The sequence below is a fragment of the Heterodontus francisci genome, chromosome 10 (genome assembly GCF_036365525.1).
Source record: "Heterodontus francisci isolate sHetFra1 chromosome 10, sHetFra1.hap1, whole genome shotgun sequence".
Lineage (NCBI taxonomy): Eukaryota > Metazoa > Chordata > Chondrichthyes > Heterodontiformes > Heterodontidae > Heterodontus > Heterodontus francisci.
In genome coordinates, this window is record NC_090380.1 from 37813046 (window position 1) to 37828427 (window position 15382).

Here is a 15382-nt window from a genome sequence, read left to right on the forward strand (position 1 = left end):
TCCAAATGGCTTGCCTCTTCCTTCTTTTCACACCACACACTAACAGCATGTAACTCTAACTCTGCTCACATCCAAACGCTTGCACAATAACTCACTACTGCTTACTCACTTCACATCACACACACTTTCCTTTACATTCAATACCTCCCCAACCTCATTCCACCTCGCTTCTTCTACACCTCTCAAAGCATCCACTATATGCACAAGCCCCGCACAGCTTCACTCACCTTCTCAACGCGCACTCATGAACTCCCATGTGCAAAATGCAGTGTGAGGAACAGGATGGTTGGAGGAGTCCCCAGTAGAAATCTCAGAAGAGGACAGTCCCTTTGAGGCTGCAGTGTCAGACACTCCAACGCTCCCAGGCACCAGCTGAGACGCTAGCACTCTATGTAGGATAGATAGTGAGCGAGAGGAATCTGCAAGTGGAGGAATACCCAGCACCAGCGAGGAGCAGCACCAGCTTGGCCTCGCCTGCTCCCACCTCTGCTGTAGACAATAGAGACGAAAACTTCCAGGACCAAGCCATGAGAAGAAAACTGTTGACCTTGCACAAACAGGCTGTACAAGGTATTGGAAGTGTCATGCAGGCCCCCACCTCCCAAGAATGAGGCATATTAATTTTGTCATATGAACATTGATTTTAAACTGTTGCTGGAGTTGTTATAAAAATTACCAGACACTTGGCTGGAAGGACATTTGCATTCTAACAGACAGTGCTTGTGGAGACAAAGGGCTATTCCCTGGTCCACTTTTAACCCTCAATGGATTTTGATCACCAGACATTGAAGGTATAAGGAAGAGCATTCCAGAGACTGCTAAGGTGATGCAATCCACAAAAGCCAGGACTGTTTAAACCAGCTGGTCACATGACTAACTGGCTGATCCAGAGTTGTTTTTTGAAGTAGCTACAGAGAGTTTGAACTCAAAGTCTGTTTGCTCCTGGACTGAGAAGACTTCTCCTGTCTGCTCCCATCTCTTTCTCACAGAACTCCAAATACACTGAATACATGAACCTCACGAGAAAAGTCTCCTACAGTGAACAAGGTTTAAGAAGAATACTGGGCCCCAACGAAAAGTAAGATCTACCTACAATCAAGGATTCTATAGTGAGCTTGAAGAACAGTAACCAAAACCATCTTCAGATATTGACTCAAACTTTTCCACTTTATTTCTTCTGCCCTTTTCTGTCTCTATCTGCATATGTGTATCATGTATGCGTCACGTATCCGTAGGCGTCAACCGAATTAGAGTTTAAGTTTAATAAATTTCAACTTTTCTTCTTTAAACCTAAGAAAACCTGTTTGGCTGGTTTCTTTGCCTTACAATTGAAAAGCAGTGAACAAGGATTCACTAAGGGGGAGCTAAAAACACAGTATGTTTAAAAATAAAACCCTGTTACAGTAAGACCAGGTGAAGGCTGAGAGGGAACCCTAGACCCTTTCTCAACAGGTTGTAACAGAAGGCCTGCCAAGGAGTCTCATCATTATGGCTAAGAATGTGGAGGAATCATCATTCCGCCTCTGCGGCATCATCTCGCATGATGTCACCATCCTGTAGTCTATCTTGGAGAATGTGGTATCCTCCAGGGACACTGCAGCAGAACCATCACATCAGGAGTTCATGATAGCATGATTGGCAGCTTTGGCAGAAGTTCAAATGGCTGTCAGGCAGAGTCTGAGCTCAACAATGAAGAGAGTGGTGAATCGTATGGATAGAGGCTTTGGATGGGGTTTTCTGCAATCTGCTATCCCACAGAGCAGTTGAAGTGATGAGCCCCAGCCCTCAAGGACACTGTGAGTAGTACGTACTGGGCTCTCTCAGGATGTCAGCATGTTTGCACATTTGCCTGCACCCTCCCACTATCTGAACCAATATCCACATGGTGCAAGCCAGTCAGCTGGGCCAGACTGCTCTGGTAGCAGCTTAGTCTCAGCATTCTGCAGCTGGGCTTTCACAGGCTCGAGCTCCCAGACGTCACTGGCCATAAGCATCTCGAGGGCCCCCATTAGGAACAGTGGCCTTCCATCGGCTGTTCTGAGGCCCCTAAAGGACTGCCTCAGAACAGCAGGAAAGATGGAAACTTCCTTTAAAGAAAATTGCTATGGGTTGATCATTTGAATGGAGGGCATTTATTATGCTTGGCATTGAATTTATGGCCTTTGGGGCTTTGGTTGGCAGCATGGTTTACTAGTAGCTTCAGAGTCTGTATGGCCAGAATGGAATTGATCTAGAAGTTGTCTGAAGGGTTTGACTGTTCTTCAGAGCTGGATGAAGGGAGTGAGGAAGAATGCAACAAGGACTGTATTGGAGAGGAGCTTTGTCTAAATTCTTAGGGTAGTGGTGTGAGAAACTCGAGGTGAACCCTGACATCTCTCGCTGCAAGGCATTGATGCAGCTCTCCTTCCTGGCAAATAAAAAGAACTAAGTACTGGCAATACATTTCATTCAGAAATGGTCACATACTGTACTAATTATTGAGTTCAGAAAGCCAGTTACATGCATTTCTGTTTCTTAAAATATGCCACCCCAAACCTCCCCACTAGATACTGGAGAATGAAAACTGGAAGAGGCCCTGATTTAAGAAAATTGTAAGCCATTGTTTCAAACATTTACATTTCTTAATACAATTGCTCGTTGTCCTGTCAGCTTTTTAATCCTGTTATTTGAGCTCTAACTTTTTACCTTATGTGCATGGCATTCAACAGATTTTGTGCTGAACATATTGTTGTTTCCTAGCCAGGTCAACACTCAAGTTAGTCGCTTTAAAAATTCTCTTTGGTGCCCCCAGGGTTAAGAAAAATGACAAGTTGCTCATTTGGCTCTTATCCAAGTAACTGAGTCAGTCCAGCTGAAGAAGCTCAAGAAATCTAATGGCTAAATACTTTCAACAGACCAGAGCCCAATAGAGATGACAAATATGTGATCCAAATGCAGATAGAAGCACAATTAATATTTCAGGTCACTGACCTTGTTCAGAACTGAAATATGGGCCCTGATATTCATGGGGAGGTGGGAAGAGGCAAAAACAGCAAAAGCACCTGGCAAAGCAGGGGATGAGGAGGTCCAGCCAAACTTAATGATCAGTTTCCTGGCTGGCAGTCAAGCAAATGGACAGCCTGGAGAGTGGATAGGAAGGAGCACCAGTGGCAGGACTTACACCACTATCGATACTGATGGTACCAGGCAATCATGAGGAGGAAAAGAGGACATCAAGGCGGAGGTTGGTGAGGCTGGGGGGGGATGGAGTTTGGTGATCAGGAGTGGGTAGAGAGAAGCTGTGATCAGCACATTAGAGGCTGAGGGTTTCCTTGAGGGAGATGCTCCTCCTGGCCTGCAAGGAGTGTTGTAAAAAGGCACTTGTCTTGTGGAGATGCAGCTCTCACTTCCCATTCACCACCGGATTTCCCAATGCACAGTGAGAGCCCAATTTAAATATGTTAATGCAGTGTCCCATGGCGGGACACCTGGATGCCATGCCACTGTTAGAATGGCAATGGGAACTTGCACGGATGGTTAGGGTCGTGCTTCTGGCATTTGACAGTTTAACTCCCTCCCCAACGTACTCCTGCCCATTGTGGAGTGGTTAATATTGAGGCTGTTAACTGTACTTCTTACAACAGATGCTGCCTGTCCTGCTGAGAGTTTCCAGCATTTTCTGCTATTATTTCAAATTTCCAGCATAGAATCATATAAAGTTTATGGCACAGAAAGAGGCCACTTGGCCCATCTTGTCTGCGCCAGCTGAAAAACGAGTCACCAGTCGAATCCCATCTTCCAGCATTTGGTCCGTACCCCTGCAGATTACGGCACTTAAGGTGCATATCCAGACACCTTTTAAATGAGTTGAGGGTTTTTCTGCCTCTACTACCCTTTCAGGCAGTGAGTGCTAAACCCCACCACCCTCTGGGTAAAAAAAAATTTCCTCATCTCCACTCTAATCTTTCTACCAATCATGTTAAATCTATGCCCCTAGTCACTGACCTCTCTGATAAGGTAAATGGTCTCTCACATCCACTCTATCCAGGCCCTTCACAATTTTGTACATTTCAGCCTTCGCTGTTCAAGGATGACAACCTCAGCCTATCCAATCTTTCCTCATAGATGCACTTTTCTAGTCCTGGAAACATCCTCGTAAATCTCCTCTGTATCCCCTCTAGTGCAATTACATCCTTTCTGTAATGAGGTGCCCAGAACTGCACACAGTACTCAAGTTGTAGCCTAACCAATGATTTATACAGTTCCGACATAACCTCCCTGCTCTTTTATATTCTATTCCTCAACTAATAAAGGAAAGGATTCCATATGCCTTCTTAACCACCCTATCAACCTGTCCTGCTACCTTCAAGGATCTGTGGACATTCACTCCAAGGTGCCTCACTTCCTCTATACCTCTCAGTATTCTCTCATTAATCGTGTATTCCTTTGCCTTGTTTGACCTCCCCAAATGCATCACCTCCCACTTCTCCAGGTTGAATTCCATTTGCCACTTTTCCGCCCACCTGACCAGCCCATCGATATCTTCCTGCAGCCCACAGCTATCCTCCTTGCTATCTACCACACGGCCAATCTTTGTGTAATCTGCAAACCTCTTGATTGCCCCCTACATTTACATCCAAATCGTAAATATATACCACAAAAAGCAGGGTACCCAGTATTGAGCCCTGCGGAACAGCCCTTGAGTTACAAAAACACCTGTCAAGAAATACCCTTTGTTTCCTACCACTGAGCCAATTTTGTATCCACCTTGCTACATTTCCCTGGATCCCATGGGCTTTTATTTTTTAACCAGTCTGCCATGTGGGACCTTGTCAAAAGCCTTACTAAAATTTATGTAGACCACATCAACTGCACTACCTCATCAATCTTCCTTGTAGCTTATTCAAAAAATTCCATCAAGTTGGCCAGACAAAATCTTCCCTTAACAAATCCATGCTGACTATTCTTGATTAACATGTGCCTTCTAAGTGACAGTTTATCCTGTCACTCAGAATTGATTCCAATAATTTGCCCACTACTGAGGTTAGACCGGCTGGCCTGTAATTATTCAGTCTATCTCTTGTTCCCTTTTTAAACAAACGTTAGCAGTCGTCCAATCCTCTGTCACCACACTTGTATCCAGCGAGGACTGGAAAATGATGGTCAGACCTTCTGCTATTTCCTCTCTTGCTTCTTTTAACAGCCTAGGGTACATTTCATCCGGCCCTAGTGATTTATCAACTTTCAAGGATGCTAATCCCACTAATACTTCTCTCCCTAAGTTTATCACACCCAATACCTCACACCCTTCTTCTTTAACTACAATATTTGTATTATCCCCCTCTTTTGTGAAGAACAATACTAACATCTTCCACCCCTACACATAGGTTACCTTTTTGGTCTTCTACAGGCCCGACTCTTTCCTTAGTTATCCTCTTACTCTTAATGTATTGATAAAACATATTTGGGTACACCTTGATTTTGCTTGCTAATAATCTTTCATGCCCTCTCTTAGCTTTCCTAATTTCCTTTTTGATTTCACCCCTCCACTTTCAATACTCCTCTTGGCTTTCTGTAGTATTGAGTTCTTGGTGTCGGACATAAGCTTTCCTTTTCTGCCTTATCTTACCCTGTAAGCTCTTTGACATTCCTGGGGCTTTAGATTTGGCCATCCCACCCTTTTTCTTTGTGGGAACATGTTTACTCTGAACCCCTTGAATCTCCCCTTTGAATGCTTCCCACTGCTCTGACACTGATTTACCTTCAAGTAGCTGTTTCCAGTTCACTTTCCCTAAATCACTTCTCAGCTTAGTAAAATTGGCCTTGACCCAATTGGGAACTCTAACCCCTGTTCTATCCTTGTCTTTTTCCCTAATTATGTTAAAACTCACTGAATTATGATTACTACCAACAAAATACTCTCCCACTGCCACTCCTTCCACCTACCCATCTTAGAATTAGAATTAGAACATTACAGCGCAGTACAGGCCCTTCGGCCCTCGATGTTGCGCCGACCTGTGAAACCATCTGACCTACACTATTCCATTTTCATCCATATGTCTATCCAATGACCACTTAAATGCCCTTAAAGTTGGCGAATCTACTACTGCTGCAGGCAGGGCGTTCCACGCCCTTACTACTCTCTGAGTAAAGAAACTACCTCTCACATCTGTCCTATATCTATCACCCCTCAACTTGAAGCTATGTCCCCTCGTGTTTGCCATCACCATCCGAGGAAAAAGACGCTCACTATCCACCCTATCTAACCCTCTGATTATCTTATATGTCTCTATTAAGTCACCTCTCCTCCTCCTTCTCTCCAACGAAAACAACCTCAAGTCCCTCAGCCTTTCCTCGTAAGACCTTCCCTCCATACCAGGCAACATCCTAGTAAATCTCCTCTGCACCCTTTCCATAGCTTCCACATCCTTCCTATAATGCGGTGACCAGAACTGCACGCAATACTCCAGGTGCGGTCTCACCAGAGTTTTGTACAGCTGCAGCATGACCTCGTGGCTCCGAAACTCGATCCCCCTACTAATAAAAGTTAACACACCATATGCCTTCTTAACAGCCCTATTAACCTGGGTAGCAACCTTCAGGGATTTATGCACCTGGACACCAAGATCTCTCTGTTCATTTCCTAAAACTAAATCTAAAACTGTGCCCTCTTTTGGACTTGCCACATACTGGCCAAAAGTTCTCCTGAATGCTCCCTCAATTCCTTTCACACTAAAACTATCCCAGTTGGTATTGGAGTAGTTAAAATCCCCTACTATTATTGCCCTATTGTTTTTGCACTTCTCAGAGATTTGCCTACATATCTGCTCTTCTGTCTCCCTCTGAATATTTGGAAGTCTATAAGTACACTACCAGCAGTGTGATTGCCCCTTTTTTGTTCCTCCCATTTGATGAACCTTCCAACATATCATCTCTCCTCACAGCTGCAATAGTTTCTTTGACCAAAATTGCCACTCTCTGTCCTTTCTTATCCCCCTCCCTATCGCATCTGAAAACCCTGTAACCAGGAAAGTTGAGCTGCCATCCCTGTCCCTCCTTAAGCCATGTTTATGTCATAGCTGTGATATCATACTGCCACTTGTCTATCTGTGCCCTCAGCTCATCTGCTTTATTTGCTATACTCCTTGCATTGAAATAGATACCCTTGAGCACTGCCAAACTTTTTTATTTTCTAACCTTTATTTCCTCTGCCTTCCAGACATATCCATTAATTTTCTGCCTTCTATTTTCATTTCTGATTTTGTCCCAACTAAGTCTACCATCAGGTCCCCATCCCACTGCCAACTAGTTTAAACCCTCCCCAACAGCACTAGCAAAATGTCCTGCAAGGAACTCAGTGCTGGCTCTGTTCAGGGGAAACCCATCTGGCCCGTACAGGTCCCATCTCCCCCAGAGCTGGTCCCAATGTCCCATGAATCTAAAGCCCTCCCTCCTGTACCAACTTTCCAGCCTTGTATTTATCTGTCTTATCCTTCTATTCCTGTACTCATTTGCGCGTGGCACTGGGAGTAATCCGGAGATAACTACTTTTGAGGTCCTGCTTGCTATTTCATACATAGTTCAGAAAACTCTTTCTGCAGGACCACATCCCTCTTTCTACCTACGTCATTGGTTCCGATGTGGACCACAACTGCTGGCTGTTCACCCTTCCCACTCAGGATGCTCTGCAGCTGCTCTGTGACATCCTTGACCCTGGCACCAGGGAGGCAACACACCATAATACAAACAGAAAGATCTGAACCTGACAGAGTTTCTCTCTCCACAGATGCTGCCTGACCTGCTGAGTCCTTCTAGCACTTTCTGTTTTTATTTCAGATTTCCAGCATCTGCATTATTTCGCTTTTATCTTAGGCAACACACAATCCTGGATTCACATCTGCGGCCACAGAAATGCCTGTCTGTTGCCTTGACTATTGAATCTCCTATCACCATGACTCTTCCCGTCTTCCTTTTGTCCTGCTGTACAGCTGAGCCACCCATGGTGCCATGGCCTTTGACTCTGGCTGCACTCACCGGAAGAGCCATCACCTTCCTCATTATTCAGAATTGAATACCTGTTGAACAGTGAGACACATTCATGGGTCTCCTGCACTACCTGCCTTGACTGTCTGGCGGTCACCCATTCCCCGTCTCCCTGCGTACTCTTAAACTGCGGGGTGACCACATCTATAAACATGCTATCCACGAAACTCTCATCCTTGATGATGCACCGCAGCATTGCCAGCTGCTGCTCAAGTTGCTGCAACTGACGACAATTCCTGCACATATGGTTATCCAGGATACGAGAAGCATCCTGGAGCTGCCACATAGCACAGGATGTGCACTCTTGAGGTTGGCACAGCCCTGCCATTCCTTTATTTATTAGTTAATAACCTTGCTACTGCTAATAAATGTTTACCAATACAAATAATCCTTACTACTATTAATAAATCTTACTAATGTTAATAAACCTTATTAATAATAAACCTTATTAATACTTAATAAACTTTATTGGTAGTCATAAATGTAACCAGTTAAAAAAGCTAAAGCACACAAGTTTATTTCTTTGGCTGGTAAGTATTTCTTCATTATTTAAACAATCACCTACCTGCTTCCCTGTGATGTCACACCTCAAAATTTCTTCTGACTGCTAGCAGACTGGCAGCAGCATCAGCTAGCCCCTGCATGCGTGTCACAACTAGGTGAGGAAAGGGTCTAGGGCTCTATAAAAACGAACGATAAAAGCTTCTATAAAGGAAAAAGGAAATGTTTGCCGAAGACAAATGTGGGCCCATTACAGGCAGTCAGGGGAATTTATAATGAGGAATAGAGAAATGGCAGAGAAGCTAAATGATTACTTGGTGTCCGTCTTCACTGAGGAAGATACAAGACATTTCCCAGAATTAGAGATCCAAGGGATTAGGGGGGATGAGGAATTGAAGGAAATTAGTATTAGTAATTGATAAAGGGGAGTCAGTGGATGTGATACACTTGGATTTTCAGAAGGCTTTTCATAAAGTCCCCCACAGGAGATTGGTTTGCACAATTTAAGCACATGGGATAGGAGGTAATATACTAGCATGGATTAAGGATTAAGGATTGGTTAACAGGCAGAAAGCAGAGAGTAGGAATAAACGGGTTATTCTCGCATTGGCAGGACGTGACTAGTGGGGTACCGGAGGGATCAATGCTTGGGCCCCAGCTGATCACAAAATATATCAATGATTTGGATGTGGGGAGCAAATGTAGTATTTCCAAGTTCACGGATGAGACAAAACTAGGTGGGAATGTGTGTTGTGAGGAAGATGCAAAGTGGCTTCAAGGGGATTTGGACAGATTTAGTCAGTGGGCAAGAATGTGGCAGATGGAATATAATGTTGGAAAATGTGAGGTTATCCACTTTGGTAGGAGAAACAGATGGACAGAGCATTTCTTAAATGGTAAGAGATTTGAAAGTGTCTTTTTCCCACACTATCCCCATATCCCCTTATGTCATTTGTATTTAGAAATCTGTCAATCTCTGCTTTAAACATACTCAATGACTGAACTTCCACAGCCCTCTGGGGTAGAGAATTCCAAAGATTCACAACCCTCCATGTAAAAAAAATTCTCCTCATCTCTGTCCTAAGTGGTTTCCCCCTTATTTTGAAATTGTGTCCCCTGGTTCTAGACTCCCCAACCAGGGGAAACATCTTAGCTACATCTATCCTGTCTATCCCTTTAAGTAATTTGTAGGTTTCAATGAGATCACCTCTCATTCTTCCAAACTCTGGAGAATACAAGCCCAGTTTCCCCAATCTCTCTTCATTGGACAGTTCCACCATCCCGGGAACAAGTATGGTGAATCTTCGTTGCACTCGCTCTATGGCAATAATATCCTTCCTAAGGTAAGGGGACCAAAACTGCACACAGTACTCCAGTTGTGGTCTAACCAAGGTTCTATACAATTGAAGCAAGACTTCACTACTCCTGTACTCAAATCCTCTTGCAATAAAGGCTAACATACCATTAGACCTCCTAATTGCTTGCTACACCTGCATGGCAGCTTTCAGTGACTTATTGACAAGGACACCCAGGTCCCTTTGTACATCTACACTTTCTAATCTCTTACCATTTAAGAAATACTCTGCACATCTATTCCTCCTACCAAAGTGGATAACCTCACATTTTTCCACATTATATTCCATCTGCCATTTTCTTGCCCACTCACTAAGTCTGTCCAAATCCCCTTGAAGCCACTTTGCATCTTCGTCTCAACACACATTCCCACTTAGATTTGTGTCATCTATGAACTTGGAAATACTATATTTGGTCCCCACATCCAAATCATTGATATATATTGTGAACAGCTGGGGCTCAGGCACTGATCCCTGCGGTACCCCACTAGTCACAGCCTGCCAATGCGAGAATGACCCGTTTATTCCTACTCTCTGCTTTCTGCCTGTTAACCAGTCCTTAATCCATGCCAATATATTACCTACTATCCCATGTGCTTTAATTTTGCTAACCAATCTCCTGTGGGGGACTTTTTCAAAAGCCTTCTGAAAATCCAAGTATACCACGTCCACCAACTCCCCTTTATCAATGCTATTAGTAACATCCTCAAAAAATTCCAACAGGTTCGTCAAACATGATTTCCCATTCATAAATCCATGTTGACTATGCCCAATCAGATCATTATGATCCAAGAGTCCATTTATCACATCCTTTAGAATAGATTCTAGCATTTTCCCAATGACTGATGTAAGGCTAACAGGTCTGTAATTCTCTGTTTTCCCTTTCCCTCCCCCTCCCTTCTTAAATAGTGGGGTGAAATTTGCAACCTTCCAACCTGCAAGAACCTTTCCAGAATCTATAGAATTTTGGAAGATGATCACCAATGCATCCATTATCTCCATAGCTACCTCTTTCAACACTCTGGCATGTAGAATATCAGGTCCTGGGGACTTATCAACCTTCAGCCTCATTAATTTCTCCAATACAACCTTCTTACTAATAATAATTGTCTTCAATTCCTCATTCCCCTTAATCCCTTGGATCTCTAATTCTGGGAAATGTCTTGATTCTTCCTCAGTGAAGACAGACACTAAGTAACCATTTAGCTTCTCTGCAATTTCTCTATTCCCCATTATTAATTCTCCAGACTCTGCCTATAATGGACCCACATTTGTCTTAGCCAAATGTTTCCTTTTTACATACCAGTAGAAGCTTTTACAGTCTGTTTTTATATTTTTTGCTAGCTTACATTCATATTGTATTCTCACTTTCTTTATCGGTTTCTTGGTCCTCCTTTGCTGTATTCTAAAATCCTCCCAATTCTCAGGTTTACTATTTCTGGCAACGTTATTGGCCTTTTCTTTTAATCTTATCCTTAACTTCCTTTGTTATCCACGGTTGACTGCCTTTACTTTTGGGGGTTTTGTTCCTTGAAGGAATGTATAGTTGCTGTAAACTATGTAATATTTCTTTAAAGGCTATCCATTGTCTATGTATTGTCATACCTTTTAATGTATTTTCCCAATCCACCTCAGCCAATTTGCCCCTCATACCTTCATAATTTCTTTTGTTCAAACTTAACACCCTGGCTTCAGATTGAACTACCTCACCTTCAAACATAATGCAACATTCTATCATAATATGGTCACTCATCCCTAAAGGTTCTTTTACAACAAGATTATTAATTACCTTTTCTCATTATATAATACTAGATTTAAAATAGCCTGTTGTCTAGTCTGTTCCTCAACATACTGCTCTAGAAAACCCTACCTAGCAGGCTCCAGAAACTCGTCCTCCACAGCATTAGCGCTCATTAGGTTTACCCAGTCTATATGCAGATTGAATTCACCCATGATTACTGTATTACCCATGTCACATGCTTCTCTATTCTCCTGATTAATACCACGCCCCACACCACCACTACTGTTTGGTGGCCTATAAGCAACTCCTACCAATGTTTGCTGCCCCTTGCTGTTTCTTAGCTCCACCCAAACAAATCCCACATTTTGTTCTTCCGATCTGAGATCCTCCCTTACTAATGTACTGATCCCATCCCTTATTATCAGCGCAACACCACCTCCTTTTTCTTTTTGCCTGTCCTTCCTAAATATCGAATATCCTTGAATATTCAGTTCCCAGTCTTGGTCACCCTATAGCCACATTTCCGTTATTGCAATTAGATCATACCCATTTACCTCTATTTGGGCCTTTATTCATTTACCTTATTGCAAATAATGCGTGCTTTGAGGTGTAGTGCCCTTACCTTGTCTTCTTGACATTCTGCATTCTAAGCCTCGTTGATGCTCGCCTTTGTTTCGCCTGCCTTCTAATGTCACTTGCTACTTTTCTACTTCCTGTTACCAGCTTTTCTTCCTTCCAATTTGAGCTACCTACTTGTCAGGTTGCCATCCTCCTGACAAGCTAGTTTAAATCCTCCCAAACAGCACTAGCAAATCTCCCTGCAAGGATATTAGTTCTGGTTCTGTTAAGGTGTAGCCTGTCCATCTTGTACAGGTCCCACCTGCCCCAGAACTGGTCCCAATGCCTCAGAAATCTGGTGCTCTCTCTCCGACACCAATTCTCCAGCCGCGTGTTCAATCGATCAATTCTCCTATTTCTATTCTCACTAGCACGTGGCATTGGGATTAATCCTGAGATTACTGCTTTGGAGGTCCTGCTTTTTAATTTCCTTCCTAACTCCCTAAAATCTGCTTTCAGAACCTCATCCCTCTTCCTATCTATGTCATTGGTACCAGTGTGGACCACGACCTCTGGTTGTTCACCCTCCCCAAGAAGGATGTCCTGCAGTCACTCTGTGACATCCTTGCATCCTGGCACCAGGGAGGCAACACACCATCCTGGAGTCAGGTATGTATGAATTGTGGAAGCAGTTGCTCTTATGTCCCAACATCAAAAAGCTTGCTGGCATTCCAACACCAGTGAGCAGAGCTCTGTAGATATATTTACCACTCTGTGCACATTCCTTCTTTTGGTTGAATACAGAGTGATGCGTAGTTAGCAATATAGCTTAGTATTGCTTGTTCACTCTGTTCTAAAGCAGTAGCAAGTATGCAGTGTAGAAGCAGCATAACTTGAAGCTAACAAATACTCTTGTTAAAGACTTTCCTTGAGCAGTAGAAACTGCAAACAACTCCACAGTAGTAAAAATTAGAAAGTAATTGATATTATCAGCAGATTGTATACGGAATAAAGAACAAAAATAGATGCCTGGGAATGTTCATCTATGTTTGGGTTTGCATGGCATCCATAAATATTTGAACTCTGCTTTTATAGTTTAACATTATTGAGGTCCCTCAAGTGTGTTACAATTATCCTGCCCATTTCTTAATGTCGAGATTAACAATTTAAATTTTCCCCAAATTTAAACCTGTAAACCTGTAATGTGTGAAAGAATGATCCTTCGTACAATATTGCTCAGTTATGATAGAGTGGAATGAGACAAGTACAATAAACTTTTTTTCAAATGCTGTCTCTGAAGAGCTATAATCTCCAATCTTTCATGGTACTAAATACTCCTGTAGTTTTTTAAGCAATGACAACAACAGATGTTTTACATTATCTTTACAGTCTATACTGTGAACTGCAACATTTTGGTTGCTATGTGGAAGAGGCTTGACTTACCAAATACATCTCCCCTGGGATTCAGCTCCTCCAAGTCAATGTAGTTCTCAACCACATCTTTGGTGCCCTCGTGTCCCACGTCAAGTTCTTTCTCGTCATAACTCCCGATGTAAATGCCATCTTCATAGTCAAATGGTTGGAGATGGCCCTGGGACGGAGGGGTAGCTACAGGCCGAGGGATGGCATTCTTTATCACTTCACTCTTTCTTCCATTATTCCTATTTGCCAGGATTTTCTTTATGGCTTCCCTGCCTCCTCCCAGAATCACAGGCCCTTCTTCGTAAGGGCTTTCAGGAACAGCTGAGAGAGAAAGAAACAGCATTATTTATTGTTTATGTAAAGCACCCTCATCGCTGTCATCTCTCATACGCAAGAAACACCTACTGAGTTCTTTTTATTGACACTGTTAACAAAGGTCCAATTTGGTTTCCATGAATTCCTGCTACATTTAACCTTTTTTTTACTGCTTCCCCCATCCTCTCACTTTTGTTCCACCTCAGACCCCATGTTATTTCCCAGCTAAGAGGCTGGGTAGACGAGGGTTGTCAACCCTCCAGGAATTGGAGATTAATCTCCATGACACTGCTGCAAGCAATGCAGGAGAATAATCATAGGGGCATTAAGAAAACTCCAATTTTCCCTTTCTTTGGCCAATTTCATTTATTAGTTATAAAAGAGAAGAGAAAAAGCAGTTTCACGAACAGCCTAAATGAATACAATGGAATAACAAAGAGTGAGGTTCCCTTTTCAATTGGTGTGGCAAGTCTGGAGAATGGACCAATGGTGGGAGTGTGAGGGTGGGCTTGTTTAAGCAGAAGGTCATGTGATGAAACCTCTAGGAATGCACCCAATCAGAGTTCTTAACCCTTTGGGTAAAATTGCTGTGTCTTGGGCTCTGTCAAAGCAGCTCTTTAATTAGCCAGTGCAGGAGAATGTCTGCAATGAGTAATAATATAATGTAATAAATATAATATATTTTCATAAATTATACATTCTGCTGATACGAGCCCAGCATACATAGCTCCCTCTAACTGTAATCCAAAAGTTTTGAAAGCGGCAATAATTTTCGCAGCACCAAGTGAATAACATAGCAATCTTTTTAAAAATTCATTCTTGGGATGTGGGCATCATTGACAAGGCCGGCATTTATTGTCCATCCCTAGTTTCCCTTGAGAACTTGGTGGTGGGCTGCCACCTTCTGGCCCAGCGACATGAGGCCTACCAGCCTCCAAATGGGTGCATGGGCCTAAGCAGGAAAGAGGTAGGGGGGCCCAAGGCAGTGAATTGGCCTGAATCCCTAAGGTAGGAAATTAAATAAGTCAATCCCTTTACACAGAGATGAATGGTGTCTCAGAGGATGGGGGAGCTTGGGCCCCTCCGCTTGAAGGTGAGCCAATGCTGGATTGTTCAGCTGCATTGAGCAGTTGGATACTAGAGATACAAATGAGGTGCCCTTCCACTGACACTGCAAACTCTGGTGAGGTCAGTGCTGGAGAACTGACAGGAAGTAACCCAGCCTGTGGATTTTCAGGGCCACATTATTTGATAAGCTTTTTCCCCTCACCTTATCCCCAGCAGTATTACCTCAGAATTAATATACATTGCATGGAACTGGGAGTAGAGAAACCTCCTAATACCTCCTTCCCTAAATAATCTGTTGGAACAAGGGCACATACAAACATACAAATTAGGAGCAGGAGTAGGTCACTCTGCCCTTTGAGCCTGCTCCGCCATTCAATAAGTTCATGGCTGAACTGATTACTCC

General features: G+C 43.2%; 1 protein-coding gene across 1 annotated transcript in view; it reads right to left on the reverse strand.

Moving 5' to 3' along the window:
* egfl6 (EGF-like-domain, multiple 6) overlaps window positions 1–15382 on the reverse strand; it is a 100814-nt gene that overhangs the window by 26767 nt on the left and 58665 nt on the right. The window contains exon 9 of the mRNA XM_068040470.1: window positions 13618–13917. Coding sequence (XP_067896571.1) covers window positions 13618–13917 — 300 coding nt within the window. The remainder of the gene's footprint in view (window positions 1–13617; window positions 13918–15382) is intronic.